Source organism: Peromyscus leucopus, chromosome 8b (assembly GCF_004664715.2).
Source record: "Peromyscus leucopus breed LL Stock chromosome 8b, UCI_PerLeu_2.1, whole genome shotgun sequence".
NCBI classification, from domain to species: Eukaryota; Metazoa; Chordata; class Mammalia; order Rodentia; family Cricetidae; genus Peromyscus; species Peromyscus leucopus.
The window spans coordinates 45,907,234-45,924,943 of NC_051086.1; the positions used below are offsets into that span (position 1 = coordinate 45,907,234).

General features: G+C 43.0%; 1 protein-coding gene across 1 annotated transcript in view; it reads left to right on the top strand.

The window, feature by feature from the left end:
- The first annotated feature begins 1,821 nt into the window (after positions 1 to 1,821).
- Tekt3 (tektin 3) overlaps positions 1,822 to 17,710 on the top strand; it is a 44,493-nt gene continuing 28,604 nt past the window's right edge. Inside the window, exons 1-3 of the mRNA XM_028869539.2 lie at positions 1,822 to 1,958; positions 11,911 to 12,518; positions 15,375 to 15,458. Coding sequence (XP_028725372.1) covers positions 11,940 to 12,518; positions 15,375 to 15,458 — 663 coding nt within the window. The 5' untranslated portion in view covers positions 1,822 to 1,958; positions 11,911 to 11,939. The remainder of the gene's footprint in view (positions 1,959 to 11,910; positions 12,519 to 15,374; positions 15,459 to 17,710) is intronic.

Here is a 17,710-nt window from a genome sequence, read left to right on the forward strand (position 1 = left end):
GGTGTGAGCAGCCACTGGGATGGCAAGGGTGGGCAGAGCCCCAGGATCTCAGGAGACAAAGCTGCCCCTGGTTCCTGATGAGGAAGTGCAGCTGGGACGACGGGACTGATGGCTTCTGGATAAGGACTGCTGGTGGCTGATGACTGAGTGAGGAAGTGACTAGAGAGGAAGTCTGGTGACAGCGGACGGAGGAAGGAAGTTGTATAGCTGGCCTCGAGCAGTGTGCTCCTCAAGCAAAGTTGAGAAGTTGCCTCGATCAGCTCCCTCTCTGCGTCAAAACCTCCAGTAAGTCTTCTCTGCTACACATGGCACTTGGGCTTCCGAGTCACAAATACTGGCCGAGGACCTCTTTGTGGCAAGCATGATAAGGTGCAAGGGAGATAATTACCTTTTGATTCTGGCAAACACTTGACAATCGGACAAAGGGTATCTGGCGTATGTTTTTTAAAAAATCATTCCCCCCACCCGCTGTGAATAGGGTTGACTAAGTTAACCCAGGAAGTTTCGTGCTATGATTTCATCTGTTTCTTTTAAAATCAGACACAGGGTGACTAATACTCGGTCAGCACCATACTGTGGTCTATTGAAGAAGGTGCCGTTACAAACCATTAAGACTCTCCCATCAGCCGGGTGGTGATGGTGCATGCCTTTAATCCCAGCACTCGGGAGGCAGAGGCAGGCAGATCTCTGTGAGTTCCAGGCCAGCCTGGTCTACAGAGTGAGTTCCAGGACAGGAACCAAAACTACACAGAGAAATCCTGTCTTGAAAAAAAAAAACAAAAAACAAACAAACAAACAAACAAAAAAAGACTGTCCCATCTTCAATAGATCGCAGTTACATTTGGTTCAGAAATTTCTGGTTTTCTGGCACCAAGAACCAACACACTATGTTGGTGGCAGCTTGTGGCAGCATCACTGAAGCCCATTCTGAGTCCTGAGATTCAGGGATGCTGATGGCATCTTGAGAGGAAAAGAACGAAAACGGCAGATTCAAGAGAGGCACCTTGAACTAGGATCTGGAGTTACCTGTAGGGAGAAAGAGAAGGCTAGCGTTTCAGTCCTGGGTGGGATACAGGGACAGGGGCCTCCACGTGTAAGCACTGGACCTTCAGCTGTTCTTTGTAGCCCCAGCACCCCTGCCCCACACACTTGAGGAAAACATTCTGGGCTTGTTTCCATCGCCAGAAAGCTGGAGTCAGGCAACGTGCACCTTGCTGGCATCATTCTAGCTATCCCTCTTCAGGTTCTTATGAGTCCAGTTGGCCTCAGCCTCTGATACAACCAAGTTTCTGAATGGGCAAAGTCGAGGACCCACTTCCCCTTCCCCCTGAATGCCGAGTGTCGGGTCATAAGGTCCCTTGGGTGAGCTTCCTCATCTTGGGAGTGTGCACAAGAAACATCAAGAGTAATAAACCGGAGGCTTTGTTTTCTTTCATGTTACCAGATGCAAGTGTGAGTTATTGGGGCTGGCACAGCTGGAGAGTATTAAACCTGCCAAGTCTGCGTTTTAGGGCCAGTTCTGCCACTGGATGTGACTGTTAGACCGATGAACATCTACAGTCTCGGTCTCCCCACTTGTTAAAAGGACCTCTATCAGTGTTTGGAAGGAGGTGGCAGCGATGGACATTTAACTAAAACACGTGACCGGTGCCTGCAGAAATATTGTGTTTCCTGAAAACTTAACAGAAGGAAGATCCCAAAGGCAGCTAGTGCGCCTCGGGCTGGACCCTAAGTTCCAGTGTCTGCGGGACCCCTCAGTCTCCCTGCACCGCTATCCCAACACGGTTACTATGCGCGTGAGCGTCCATAGCAACCGCCTAGGGCGGGGCTACCTTGCTGGTGCCCAATCCGCTACCTGAGGGGGACCCTGGCTGCCGTTGAGTGGTCCACGGTTTGAGGTCACAAGGGGGCGGGGCGATCCGGCCTCTAGGGAGGCTGAAGGTCGACCGCACGCATAGGTGAGTGGTCTAGGAAGGGTGCCCTGGGTGGCAAGGTTGTGGCACCTGCCTAGGAGTCCTGGTTGTCTCACCCTCGGTCCTCAGGCAGCCCTGGCCCGTTGCTCCGCCCCGCGGTCCAGGGAAGGGGCATTCATTCTCTTTCTCACCTGCTTCTCCAGGGTGTAGCCTTTCCCTCCTCCCGGCGCTTTCTCAGTCCTGGCTTCGAAGAGACCTAGAGGAAGACACATATCTGAAATTCAAACCAAGGCTGGTATCCTCTGGCACTCCTTGTCCCGGGGCCACTTTCGGGTTAAATCTTCCTTGCATTTTGGTGCTTAAAACCAAGCGCCTCAATACCATTCCTGGTGCTTATGGAGTAATAAGCAAACACTTGAGAACTGAGGAACATTCTTTGCTTGGTTATTGCTGACAGGAAATTGTTTTATTGTCAGGTAAAGTATTTGAGGAATCTGGTAAAATACTCTATTCCATTTATAAATGAAGTATTTCACACAATAATCCAGTGAGCAACATCTGAATGCCAAGTCACCCCATTCACCCCTTAAACTGTCACAAGCACAGCCCTCTCCTTCCCCAGGGCACTCGCCTACCAGAATTTAGTGTTTCCTTATACTCTGCGTATTTTATACTTTTATCATGATATATCTATCCAGATGCCAACACATGGTGTTGCTTTAAGTTTATGTAATGATCTGTAACAGACACTCTGTATCAAGTGTGCTATGAATTTGACTCACATCACCTGTACATCTTCCAGCTCATAGGCTTTTAGTTTGCTTCCTTAAAAATACTGGAGATGGATGGGCAGTTGGTGGCACACATCTTTAATCCCAGCACTCAGGAGGCAGAGGCAGGCAGATCTCTGTGAGTTTGAGGCCAGCCTGGACTACAGAGTGAGTTCTAGGAAAGGCACAAAGCTACACAGAGAAACCCTTTCTCAAAAAACCAAAACAAACAAACAAAACAAAACAAACAAACAAAACAAAACAAAAAAACTAGAGACAGATTCTTGGACATTCTTAATTGTTTCTGCATTTGGGTATCTCTGGGTAGTCGTGGCAATAAAAGTAACTGGGAGTGTCCTTTCCAGTGTCCTAGATCCTGTCACTGACAAGAATTATTTTGCATTTTTGTTTGTTTACAGATAATTAAGCCTTTCCTATGTTTTTATTTAACCTTGAGGTTGCAATGTTTCATACTGAAATACAAGTCATTGCTTCTAATTTTGGTGTTTGTTTAAAAGGTGAAAGCTTTATAGGATCTGTAGAGACAGCCTCTTAACTGTGGTATTTATTGTGTGTTTCTGGTCCTATGGGACAGACACTGTGTTAGCCACTGTGGACCTGAGGGTCTGTGTGGGAAGCTATCAAGCCCATGCCTGCTGTTGATCTGAAGCCATATGTGGAGCAAAGCGAGACAGTCTCTGCATGTGGGTCTTCTGGAGAAGATGTTAAAACATATAGGCTTATGTTTTAAATATTTATGATCCTAAAGTCTTGACTAAAATGTGCTGATAAAATACATCCATTCAAGTCAAGCCCGTCTTCTGAATTGTAAATGGATCTTTCCAGTACTTGTATTCTCTTTGGGTTTGGTTCTATCTTTAGCAAATTAATATTTATAGATGATCACTATAGTATTTTCAGTATGTTAGTACCTGTTGACCACACATTAAATGAATGAAGTCCAACACGGTTTAACATTGTAGCACCTCTCATTTCTTCAAATGCTCTTTGGTGTTTACAAAATATATATTTTTAATCTATTTATTTATTTGAGTTCTGGCTGTCCTGGAACTTGCTGGAACCAGGCTGGTCTCAAATTCATAGAGATCCACCTGCCTCTGCTTCCTGAGTGCTGGGGTTAAAGGCATGCACAGCACATCTGGACCAAAGTTTAATTTAAAAAACAAACAACAACATCAAACCAATTGAATGGTCTACAGGATGATTTCCATGGCTACTTTCAGCCATTTTCCCAAAGAACTCATTGAATATCCTTGCAGATATGAGATAAATACAGTGTTAACAATCTCACTAAGTGTTGCACATACATGCATAGAGAGTGACTGAGAATTTGGAGAGCTAACTCTGTAAAAGATACAATCAGCTGAGAATTTGGAGAGCTAACTCTGTAAAAGACACAATCAGCAAATTCATCAAGATATTTTTAAAACTGAGGGCACTAGCTCTTCCTTAATAGTTTGATAGAGGTTGGGCATGTCTACATTCAAGAGTATGAGGCAGGAGAATCATGAGTTACAGACCATACTTTGTGTTTAAAAAAAAAAAAAAAAAAAACAAACCCTAATTAAAGTTTGGTAGATGTCAAGACTCTTCTTGTGTCTATGACCAAATACCAGGCCAGAAGCAACTTAAGGGAGGAAGCCTTGATCTGGGCTACAGTTTGAGGGGTTGTTGCCCATCATGGCAGGAAGAAATGAGGCAGCTGGTCACATTGCACTTTGTATGCATTCAGGAAGCAGATACCCACAGGAAACAGAGTGGGGCATATAACCTACCATCAACTCTCCAGTGACTCCCTTCCTCAAGAGATGCTCCACCCCCTTAAAAGTTCCACCATCTTCCATAACAGTGCTGCCAACTGTGAACCAAAGGTCAAAACGGAAGCCTATGGGGGACATTTCAATCCAACTACAACAGACTTTACTAGTGACGCCATCTGGGACTGAGAAAAGGTTATAAATTATATATCCCATCTGATTACCACAGGGCTCTGTGGGTTGTCAGTCTCTTCTTCAGTCAGTTTTGGTCATTTGTATCTTTCAAAACCTTTACTTGGGCTGGAGAGGTGGCTTAGTGGTGTAAGTACTCGCTGTGCAGGATGAGGCTCAGAGTTCCGATCCCTAGAACCTACCTCAAGGCTGAGTAGGTGTAGTGGTTCCTATAGTACTGGGCCAGGGTGTGGAGACAGAGGATCCTGGCTAGCTGGTAATCTGGATTAGCTGGTATTGGAGAGCCCAGGGTTCAGCAAGGGACCCCTTCTCAATTCATGGAGAGTAAATGAAGAGGGCATCCCATGTCAGCATCAACTTCTGGTCTCTACGTGCATGCACACACATGTGGTCACACACACTTGAGTTGAATTGAGCTCCTCAGGTTTGGCTGTAAGCACCTTTATCGTCTGAGCCAGCTCGTGCGCCTGTGCGTTCCACTATTAGTGTAAAGTTGGGAATGTGTTGCCTTATTAGCTTTCTTATTAGCTTTTTCAGGTTTGGTGGTAACATTCCTCTTCCATTCCTAAGTTGTCTTTTTTTATCTTGGTAAATCTAGGCACTTTATTAATTTTATTGACAGAGTTTCCTTTTTTTTTTCTATTTATCCTCTGTTTTGTTTTTTGTTTTTTGTTTTTTTTGTTTTTTTTGGTTTTTCGAGACAGGCTTTGCGCCTGTCTTTGTATCTTTGCACCTTTCCTGGAGCTCACTTGGTAGCCCAGGCTGGCCTCGAACTCACAGAGATCCGCCTGGCTCTGCCTCCCGAGTGCTGGGATTAAAGGCGTGCGCCGCCAACGCCTGGCTTATCCTTTGTTTCATGGATTTTTCTCTTTGCTAGTTTTTCCTTCTACTTTGGGTTTATTTTGCTTTTCATTTCTTAGATTAAAACAGATCACTGATTTGAGCTCATTATTTTCTAAAATGAATGAAACTATACCCTTTGCTCTAGTAGCAATTTTTGCTCTTTCATTAATTTTCATAGGTTGTGTTTCATTCAGTTAAAGATATTTTCCAATTTCCCATGCTATTTCCTCATTGGTTCATGATTTTCTTTATAATTGTGCTGTTTAATTTCCTATTATTTGGGGAAATTTCTAAGTGTCCTTTGTCGACTTATAACTTAATTTTGATACATTCAGAAAACATATTTAACTTGCACAGTTTTGGTAGTTTAGGATTACTGAGATTTGGGGCTGGTGAGAGGCCTGCTGCATTGGTGGACATTCTCTGTGCAGCTGGAAATAGTATGCAAGACTGCATTTGGACTGGAGCGCTTTGTAGATACCTTAGGTCCAGGTAGTGCAGGCTATTGGAATGAGTATTAGCCAGTATATCTTTTCTATGAGTTACTGACAGAAGAGTATTGGCTATCCAACTGTAACTGTCGATTTGCCTGTGCCTTATTTCAGTCTTGGTGTTATGTATTTATGTCAATGATTACATAAACATTTAAGATGGCTGTATCGGTTAAAATGTTATTTTCATCTCTTCTTATTATGTGTATGATATGTGTGTGAGTGCTGGTGGGCAGGTGTGGAGGTCAGAAGACAAGCCCCGGGAGTCAGTTCTTTCCTTTCGTCTTCATATGGATCCCAGGAATGGACCTCAGGTCACCAGGCTTGGATAGCAAAGCACCACTACTCACTGAGCCATCTTGCCTGCCCTGGCATCTCTCTTTGAATGACCCTTTTATTCATTTTTATCTTTGGTCTTGAGATTTACTTGGCTTGATAGTACTATAGTAAACTCAATATTTTATGACTATTTACTTGTTGTATGTTTTCCTATACTTTTATTTTTAAATTATATACTTTACATTTCAAATGTTTTTTTTCTAGACAATATACAATTAATATTACTATTTAAAAATTATTCTTCAATTGATGTGGAGGCTATTTAATATAAATACAATTTATAGTATAGTTAGAGTCCTGTCTGTCATTTTGATAGTTTTGCTTCCTTCATTCTCTTTTTTATCCTCTTTAAAATCATGTCTTTGCTATCCCTTCTCCTCCTCCTCCTTCTTCATTTTGATTCATCAGTTGGAACTCTTTTTTTTAAAATTATTATTTTGTAGCGATTACTTCAGGAAATCAATTTTAAAATGTTTTGGTCTTTGGGCCAGAACTCTTTTACAAAGTAGAGCCATTGATGACCCCAGACACGCAGATGCTCACACCATTCGCATTAAAGCATTATTGTGCGAAGCAAAATAAAATGTATTGACAAGAGTGTTGCTGTCTCACAATTGTGGTGTCTTCCTTTAATTCCTAGTTTGGTGTTTCATTTGCTCTGTTGTAACGCCACATGTGACATCACCCCTGGAAACTCCATGGTAAACTTATGAGATTATAGGGTTAAAGATGGTGACTGTCTCTGAGGGTTAACTACAAAAATAATGTCGATGTTTTCACTGCTGGAAAGCTTTTCAGCACGCCTGTTGGCCCTTCGTTACCTTTTGAGAATGGCAGTTCTGAAGTGTGCAGTGCGTATTTTAATATATTACAGGCCATGTTTAAGTTCTATCATTCATTTCAACCATACAACCTTAAAATAGTATACTTTCCCCCAGACTCTCCAGCTGTGCTCTTATTATCATATAGTTTACTTCTATTTGATATGTTATACAATATCTTTATTATTTTTGCCTTAAGCAACTATCCTTTAAAGAAACCTGGAAGTTAGAAAAGTTTTAACAATGCTAGCACACATCCTCGCCATTTCTGGCATTCTTCATTCTTTGTGTTGGATCCAAGGCTCCATCTGGGATAATTCCCTTTGCCTGAGTAAGTTCCTTTGCAAGCCTGTTGCTGATGAATCCTTTTGGCTTTTCTTTGAAAATCTTGTCTATTGCCTAACTCTTTTGAGGGATGCATTGGTTGGGTTTATGTGTTTGTCTGTGTCAGTTTGACACAGTGTAGGTCATCTGGGAAGAGGAAACCTTGACAAAACACCTCCATCAGAATAGCCTGGAGGCAAGGCTGTCGGGCATTTTTCTTGAGTACTGATGGATGTGAGGTGGTCCAGTCCACTGTGGGCATTTTCAGCCTTGAGCAGATGGTCCAGAGTTGTGTGGAAAAGTAAGCTGAGTAAGCCACGGAGAGCAAGCCAGTAAGCAGCGTTCTTCTGTGGTTCCTGCCTCTGCATCTGCTTGAGTTCCTGCCTCAACTTTGCTCAATTGACAGACGATAATCAGGATATATAAGCCCTTTCCTCCCCAAGTTGCCTTTGGTTATGGTCTTACTACAGCCACGGAAAGCAAGCTAGAACGGGGGAGATTTCACTTGCTAGAGAATTGCTGCCTTATGCTTTCTTCCAGCCTTTTAAAGACTCTGTTCATGGCTAGCATGCAGCTCAGTTGTTGGAATGCTTGCCAGCATGAGAAAGACTAGGGGTTTGATGCCAGGCACCACAAAAGAAATGTTAGGGGGAAACTGTTGTCTGGCCCGAGTAGTTTCTGACAATCCTACGTTCCTTCTTACACTTATTGTCTCCACTTGTTCTCTGAGTCTAAGCTTTTTCCTTAGGCCCGGCTTCCAGCCATTCAATTTGCACGAGCCTTGGGGTGGCACTAGGGTATATGTATGCCTGCGTGTGTACCTGTGTTTATCTTTTTTCAGTTTGTGGAATTTCTGTACTTTTATAGCCATCTAGAAATTACGATAGTTTCCATCACATGTGAAAGGTATTCAGTTATTTTCTCCAGCATCTGGTCCCTCTCCTTATAATGTCACAAAGGCCCAGTTCCCATGCCCGTATGCTGCCCCTTTGGTTTTCGGTTTTTTCTTTCAGTTAAAGAAACCCTGTCTTGTGTTAACGAGGCTTAAGTGTGCTGTGTCCAACCTCAGCTGCTAGGCTGAGGACATATTGTTTGCATTCATCCTGCCTGTTTGACTGCTGGAGTCCCGACTGACTCTTCCCACCATCGTTCTTGCTCCAACCTTCTTGTCATTTCCAGACTTGCTCCTACTGATGATTCTCCTTAATTGTGGTCCATATTTTCTGCTTGTTAGTATATAGGTAACTTCTGACCAGATGCTGGACACTGTGATGCGGCACAGTTGAGTGTCTTAATGTTCAGGTAACCAAGTTACTTGTGGCCAATCTGATCACCCAGAGACCTGTCCTCAGGTTTTGCCCAAGTGAGTCCTCATACACTGTTCTTGCCTTTGCATCATGATGGAAAACTATCAGACAAGAACTAGTTAGAGAGAGAAGATGAATTTGGGCTCAGGGTTTCAGAGGGTGCTTGCTTGGCCCCATGTGCAGGAAGGTAGCAGGAGAGTATGGCTTGGGAGGGCTGTTGTCCATGGCCAACCAGCAAGCAGAGTGTGCCAAGCAGCCAAGGGTGACACACCCTCAAGGACTTGCCCCAGCGGTTTACATCCTCCAGCTAGAGTTTGCATCCTAAATGTTTCTGCAACCTCCCAAAGCAGCACCACCCACTGGGGACCAGGCAGCAAACCTGACCCCATGCCTGACATCTCATGTTCAATCCATAATAAGTGTTTTCACCCCAGGGACTTCAAATGTGTGACCTCTCTGACATCGTCACTGGCTGCCTCTGGGAACACGATAGATTCTAATCTTGCTCGCCTAAGTTCAGAGCGTATCCCGACCTTTATGCTCTAGAAATAGTTGAGCTAACAACTCCGCTCCCAGGGTTTGGCAAAGTTTGAGGAGGGTCCTTGGATGCATGTGCAGAGCCTAATCAGAGGCTCACATGCATCCCTATGTGGGTTCTAAGCGGTCTTTGCACAGCTTATGTTTTCTCGAGTTCTGCTTTACAACTTCTAGCTGTTGAGGCTTCTCCAGAGTCTGGCCACTTTCTCAATACATAGAGCCTGCCAAGCTCTGGTCCATTTCATGTGTTTTTCCCATGGTGATCTGGAAATTGCCTCCGAGCACAATGGTGCAACCATCAGAGGGTTCACTCATTATTTGTCGCATGTAGACCAGTGTGTGAGAGACGCATGTCCCACATATTGGATCCAGGTTTTTAGCGGTACAGTTTTGACTAGTCTACCATGGCCTGTAAGTAGGAATCCTGTTTGAGTTTTAGACTTTTCTTAGGCCATGATACTTTCAGATTTCTTTACCAATAACAGCTCAAATTACGTGATGGTGGAGAACTTTGGTAAAACATCACCAAGGGATGGTTTTCATTCCAACTTCCTGAGTGTCTTTAAAGGATGGCTGGAGCTCCAGTTGTGGTTATAACATAGTTGGTCTTTTGGAACTCATCACCACACGTAAATTCTACATCCTGTCCATCAGTCCAGATCCTCAGCCGTCCCTTCCCTAAAACAAAGTTCTCTCTGTGTGGCTTTTTCTCAGTCCATGTGTTTCATATTGCTTATGAACCTGCATTTCCATGGCTGTGTGGTTTCATTTGTGATAATTCTGGATTGTGATATCTCAAGATGCCAACATTGCAGGTGTTAGAAAAATCCATGTGCATGCTGCCATTCAAATCCCACTGTCAGAGTACCAAGTGACCCTCTGGATTTGGGATCCTTTATTGTCAAGCTTTAACAAAAGCCAAATAGAAAGGTTTTTATTTATTTGTTTGTTCGTTTTTAGCTAGAAGAAAACTATGTTATTTCTGGATATAACAAGGGAAACATGTTAGAAGGAAGGCAGCCTTAAGGTCCCCAACATCTCAAGTTGCTTTGAACTTGTTTTTAAGAAAAGCAATATTTAAAGTTTCAAACTGAAGTAAAGAGTTACCATTACAAAGTGATTAGGAGCAAAAGAAAAGAAGGATTCAGCAAACAGGGAAGGAAAAATGTTACCTGGGCCACTCCGGCATGAGCAGCTATTCTATGATGTGATCTGGGTGGATTTTAACTTGACACAGTTCTTCAAATCAGTTATTCTGTGGTTTTGGTTGAAAGGCATTGGTATATAGCTATTTAATCTTTGAGGGACTTATTTCTTTTTTATAGTGCATAATTGTATATGACTTGATTCTTCTCTTTTTTTTTTTTTTTTTTTTTTTTTTTTCGAGAGGTTTTTGGTAGCTTTCGCTTTCTGGCTCATTTGTAGCAGGTGCTCGAACTCAGAGATCGCCTGCTCTGTCGATGCTGAATAAAGTGCACACCATGGCTGATTCTTCTCTTTTTAACAACAGGTCTAGACATTACCTCCCCAGCAGAATTATACTTCCATTCCAAAAAGTGTGTCACAGTGCATGGTGTCCTGGTCTTCCTAGGGGCCCTAGATATGTATTTAACTTTAAAAAAAAAAAAAGTATATTCTAGAATGATACATACTGTGATTAGGATAACCCAGTAATTCAGTGTCTTGTATTTAAAAAGCTCTGCACATGTAAGTGGCACATCAGTAGATGTCTATAGTATGTAAATAACACATATATCTACATGCAAATGGAATAATTTGAAAAACTACAACCAATAACGAGCCATCCACAGTGACTCCTTCTGAGTAGTTAGTGGACTTTTAGGGGAGAAGGGAAACTTACTTTGATATCATTTACTCGTTTCAACTGGTAATTTAACAGTTAACATTTATTGGCCCAACCTCGTCCCAGCTATCCCAATACCTAAGTACCCTTTTAGACACATGGTTGGTCAACAATTTCTATATTGGAGGCTCTTAGACGGGGGTGTCTCCTACTTTCACTGAAATTTCTGTACCCCAGCCACCCCACAGCCACCCACTGACATGTTTATTAGTAGGGCATGGTGGGAGAGGGGGAGTCCTGACAAGGAGCTTCCTGCAAGGCTGCTCCGACAATCCAAAGAAGTGAGTGCTGGTATCGATCCCTTGGACTTGCAGACGAAGCTGCAGAAGGTGAAGTACTTTGCCCCCTTGTCATACAGCCGGGGCGGGATTCAACTCAGTTAAGTGTAGAGTTAACTATCTGTTTAAACACAACGCCACACTCTTGATTGGAGTTTGCACTCGATATTATTAGTCTTTTATTTTAAAACATTTGAATTTCAAAAATTCAAATGGCTGATGTAGAAACATACTCCCTTCATACATTTTAGAGATACAGGGATGGAAAGTTTTTTGAAATTATCACCAAGAAGTACTGATGACACGTGAGAACAGGTATCTAATGAGCCCAGGAGCACCACAGCTGGTACTATGTTTAATGTAATCTATTATGGGTATGCTATATAAGATTAAGTGATATGATTCTTTCCTTTCCTTGTTCCCTCTCTCCTTCCTTCCATCCTTCCTTTGCAGGAGAGATTTTCAAATTGTGCTTGGGCACCATGGAGCTTTTAGGTTCTACGTTAACGGCTACTTATGCCCGCCCGCAACCAGCACCAACCAGTTTTCTGCCAGCCATTGGTACCATGACGTCGAGCTATCGGGACCGCTTTCCCCATCGTAATCTGGCACATAGCTTGAGCCTGCCATGGAAACCGAACACATACTACAAAACGGCCTCCAACTATCCAACTTTGGCCCCATACTGCACGAGAGCTCAGAGAGTGTGTGAGAGCACTATGCTCCCCTTCATGTCCAACAGAACCACCCTCTTCACAAGGTATACTCCTGATGATTGGTATCGGTCCAATTTAGTCAACTACCAAGAGTCTAATAGCTCACGGCATAATTCAGAGAGACTCAGGGTGGACACATCTCGCCTCATTCAAGACAAATATCAGCAAATCCGGAAGACCCAGACTACCACTACCCAAAACTTGGGAGAGCGTGTCAATGACATAGCCTTTTGGAAATCTGAAATCACGCATGAGTTGGATGAAATGATTGGAGAGACAAATGCACTTACCGATATTAAGAAAAGGCTGGAGAGGGCTTTGATAGAGACTGAAGCCCCTCTGCAGGTAAGGATGAGAGTTGGGATAAAAGGTGCTGCAGCTCAGTTATTGTAGAGACACACTCATCCCTAAATTTGTAGTGGAATTGGTAATGGCCAAACCTTTGCCATTTTACTCCTATCACACATAGGGGGTTTCTGAGCGAATTCTGAAAGCAGAGCAGATGAAAGAAACGCATTAGGCTATATACAGTGTTTTCAGTTCAATGTGTCATCTTATTAGCTCTTAAAAAGACTGGCCTGATCTTTGCAGGTTCTAGAGTAAGATGAAAATTGAAGAAAATATTTGTTTGAGAAATTTTTAAGTTTAATGGGAGCTGGGCAGATGGCTCAGCTGGTGAGACTCTTGCCTTGCAAGTAGGAAGACTTGAGGTCGATCCCCAGGACCCATATGAAACATCAGGACATGGTGGTACGTGCTGGCAGTCCCAGCACTGGGGAGGTGGAGGCAGGGGCATCACAGGGGTCACTGGCCAGCCAACCTAACCTAATCAGTGAGTTCCAGGCCAATGAGAAACTCTGTTTCAGAGTTTGAGGTTGATGGTATCTGAGGAAGCACAACCCTCAAGACTTGACATTTACATACACATACACACACATGCATGCACACACACATATGGAAACCTGCACACACACATATATACAGAGAAACCTACATACACACACAAACACACACATATGCACACATATACCCACACACAAATATATGCACATATACACATGTGTGTACATGCATACACATAAACAGATACAGGCACATGCAAATGTGCACACATGCACTCATGTGTGTACCTACACACACACACACACACACACACACACACACACACACACACTTACAAATAAAGTTTTTTAAAAAGAAAATTAAAACCTTTCAGTCTGTGTCATGAAGTAAGCCCTTTGTTGACGTGATTGCCGTTCAGGGCACAAATGATCAAATGAGACTCTGTTAGAAATCTGTTTAGGATTCTTTTATTAAACAGTAAATGAGGCTGATGTAGGCTGGTTGCCATGGCCATACAAGCAGCGCTCGATTAGTTGCTGGTGTCTGATTAGGCTTTGAGTGGGCTCCAGTCACCTATGACTCTTGTACCACACCATGGGCTCTCCAAGTCCTTCGTGCCCACCACCACAGAAAGAAGGCATTCCATGCCTAACGCTGGGGAAGGCATAGAAATTAGTATGTATCTCAACAAATGCAGCCAACACCAGTTGTCTCCATATGGAGCGATCACAGGAGGTCATGTGGTATTTGTAGTGTAAGTGAGAGGCCCAGGGGGCTGCAAGGCTAGTGATCTGAGGAGTCTGTTGGGCATCGATGCCCAGTGTCTCTTCTGTCCCGTTCTCTCTCCACTAACCAGAAATACACAAACACACACAAGCTCCAGAGTCCTCAGGGAGGTTGGGGGCGCTCACATAGGATCTTTTTAGAGTAATTCACCCTGGGTTGTTAAGACCCAGAAGGACTCCAGTGCCTTCTCCAGGACCTAGCTCAGGGATTGGAAATGTCCTGAAAACCACAACCACATACTCTGCTACTTAATTTCTCCAAGACCCTTGGTTGCTTTCCTCACTCCCCTTTCATGATAACTGAACCCTTGACTTGGTTCTAATGTCAGCTCTCTCCTGCAGCCTCTGCCTGCGTGTTCTTGTAGGCCACAACATGGACTGTCAAAATGGAATCAGAAGGTCCCGACTACCATCAGGGTTACATGGAAATGAACTTCAAAAGAGAAAATACAAAGAACCACTTAATGGGAGGAAGGTTGTTAAAGTGTAATAACACAGCAGTGGTTGAATCAGTACTGCGGCCATTTCTAGCTTATGACATTCACAGCAATGGACCCTTATAACATCTAGGGCTGAGCGTGTGCACTTGGTGTGTCACTGGTGGGGCTGTGGGAGGAAGAGTCCTGAAAAGCAGTATGGTGATATCCACTTAAATACTCCTACTTCCCACAATCCACTAGCTCCTCATCCAGTAAATGTAAATTGTACTACTCAAAAGTAGAAATGTGCTCAGTTAGGGTTCAATAATATATTCCAATATGGCTCACATTTGATGTTTATAAAAGCTTAATATCATACAGTAGTTTTGTGTCATGGAAAAGGTTTTGCGAAAGCATTTCAGCTACATAATGACCTCTCCAACATAATTCATGGTTAGCAATTTATGATGCTATTTTCCATTGTCATCATTAATATTCTCTGCCTCAAAGGGCATTTTAAAACTTCAGTTTAATGTTTAATTTGATCCTAGAAAAATAGTATAAAATTGTAAGGACATTGTTGCCTCCATTGATTAAAATCAACCACACAATGAAACAGTGACAAGTATGGCTGGATCATGTTTTCTATATTTTAATTTTAAATAGGTAAAAGCATTATATTATTTTTATAATTAGGAAAATAAATAATTTTAAAGATAATGACTCAGATATTTGGCTATACAAATATTTTAATATTTTGAAAATGAATCAATTCATTTCTACTTTTTTTCAGTAGAAAATATTTAGAAATGATATTGCAAACTCTTGGTTTCATGTAACCAAACTGTTTCTCTTCAATAAACTGATGCCAGGTACTTACTTTAGTTGCTAGCTGATGGGCATTCATTTTGTCAGTTTCCCAAATTGGGATTTTTTTTTTTTTCCAATTTGTTTCTCCAGCAGACACCACCTTTCCGCAGCAGCAAAGATCTCTTCACCTGTCATGGTCTTTCTTAGGCTGGGCTCTCCCAAATTGGCTTGAGAAGTCCAGCTAGGGAGTCCCTGTTGACTTACTTGAAACAAGTTACTAGATTTCCTTGTCCCCGGGTGCCATCAGTTTGCAGTGACGTGTTCTGTGCTCTGTGGATCTGTAGGTTGCCCGAGAGTGTCTCTTTCACCGAGAGAAGAGAATGGGAATCGACCTAGTTCATGACGAAGTTGAAAAAGAACTACTGACGGTAAGCATGGGGGGTGGGGAGTGCTTCACTAATGAGAAGTTTCTTGTTGCAGGTGTGTGCTTAAGTGAAGACACAGAGCCTCGGTGCTGTCTACAACCATTTATAAGTGAATTTATAATGCCTAGCAAAGGTCCATTCTCTTGGTTTTATAAGTACTGTGTGTTGACTGAGAACTCTAAAAATACAGGAAAGAATAAAGAAAGATTAGGTGTTTGCAGTCCCATTGGATGCAAATCAGTGTTGATTTTGGAGTATTTCAGTCGTTCTGTCAAACATGTTTAGATAGACACCACCGGATCACACGGCACTGATGTGCATGCATCTCCAAGATTGCCCTCATACAGTATTTGTGAATGGGAAAACTCCTTCATTCATTTAAAATGGTGCTGAGGTCCTTTTCCTTATCACTGCATATCCCCGTAGGACACAACTTTGGTTATCCACTTCCCAGCATTCATGGCGTGAAGCTGCCACCACTAACACAGCTCAGTCCTCCCACACATATACCGGACATATTGGACAGTTTGGTAGTTTACTGACCCCACACACTGCTTGACAATGTGGGCTTAGTCCCCAAGAAGGGGAAGGGCTCTGGTCTCTGTAGCTTGATGCCACCACGGCGTCAAAGGGCATAAACATCTGGGGAAGTTTTGGTCCATTGCCGAGCTGCCACCCTAGAACCGATGTGTCCCCATGCTGCTCTATGGATTCTCCCAAGCTTTCTGGCACTTTCCACCTGCTCAATCTGATCTGCTTCTCAATTTTCTCACCTCTCTGCACTACCTACGGGAACATCTCTACAGTCTGTTAAAGTTTCAGTCCTGTGCTCCTGGCTAAGAAACTAAATTAAACACTAGTTCTTCACATCAACTGTTCTGCCAAACAACTTTTAAATTTTTGATTAATGCACCATGGTAATAATAATAATAAGGATCAAGTATGTACTGGTCAAATCCAGGTTCTGCTTGTCCTTCCTTCCCGCTTACCTCCCAGCCTGTCCTACCCTGTCGTCTACCTCTTTCTACTCATGGTAGAGTGCTCTTGGCTGTAGCCATTGAGGCCTCCTTGAACCTTCTGGTCAGCCTTAGCTCTCTCTGAAAGCCGAGTCCTATGCAATTTCCCAGACATGCTCCCACTCCATGTTTTTCTTTGATGTACACTGTCACCAATTCTTTTCATCTTCTGAGAAATATTCCCAACTTGATAATGGCCCAGAAGATGTAAGTTCACTGGGACCTTCTACTGTGCCTCCCTTTAATTTCTCAGCCCATTTCCCCCTCAGAATAACAGGATTTCTGCTGTGATGAACCCATCTTCTCTGTCCCTAAACCAGATTTTTAGGGTCCCACTGCCTTTTTTTTTTTTAAATCCCTGGTGAGAAATTATTTTGAGCTAGTCAGGTCATCCGAGTGAATTTATCCTAACACTCCATCAGTGTCTCTCTTCAACATCATCTTGAACTTTTGAAATGTCCATTCCATTAAGAATGATAAAAGTCATCGCTCTCATTGCCTAGGAGTAATTAGGATTTGTGCATCATGAATGAAATGGCTTTGCCATGATAGGTCCTTACTCTGCACTTTCTTCTTTCCTGGTCTCCGATGAATCTCACAATTCATGAAGTGATCTGTCATTGTTTGGCCACCATAAGTGGGAAGGGACTTAGGGTCTGTCCATTGGCCCATTGTTTTCACCAATCTGAGGTGTCCTGTGGGAAGTAAATATGAAGCCTATTTTAATGGCTTAACCTCAGGGTGCCCATTAAACACAGTTTGGTACTTCGAAGAAATTTTTTGAAACCTGGCATCTTTTAATATTTCTGCTATTGTAGGAGGAGCCCACAAACCTGTGCATATGTTAGAACCACCTGGTATTTTCAACCACCTGGGCTGAATTCACAGAGTGTCTGGTTCAGATTTGGAATGGAGACTGGTTTTTAAAAATATTTCCCAGGCAATTTTAATGAACAGGCGCAGCTAAGAACAAGCATCTCAAAGTGTTGAAGAGAGCTGGAGAACACTCAGTGGGTAAAAGCCCTTGCATAGTGTGAGGACTGAGTTTGGATCCCCAGCATCAACAAACAGGCTAGGAATAACCCCAGTGAGAGAGAGGGATGGGTCGAAACAGGAGGATCACAGGGACACATTGCCCACTAGCGTGGTTCCAGGTTCAGTGAGAAACCCTGCGTCAAAAGGAAAAGGTGGCGAGTAAAGGAACAAGATACTCAACATCCTTCTTGGGTCTCTGCATGT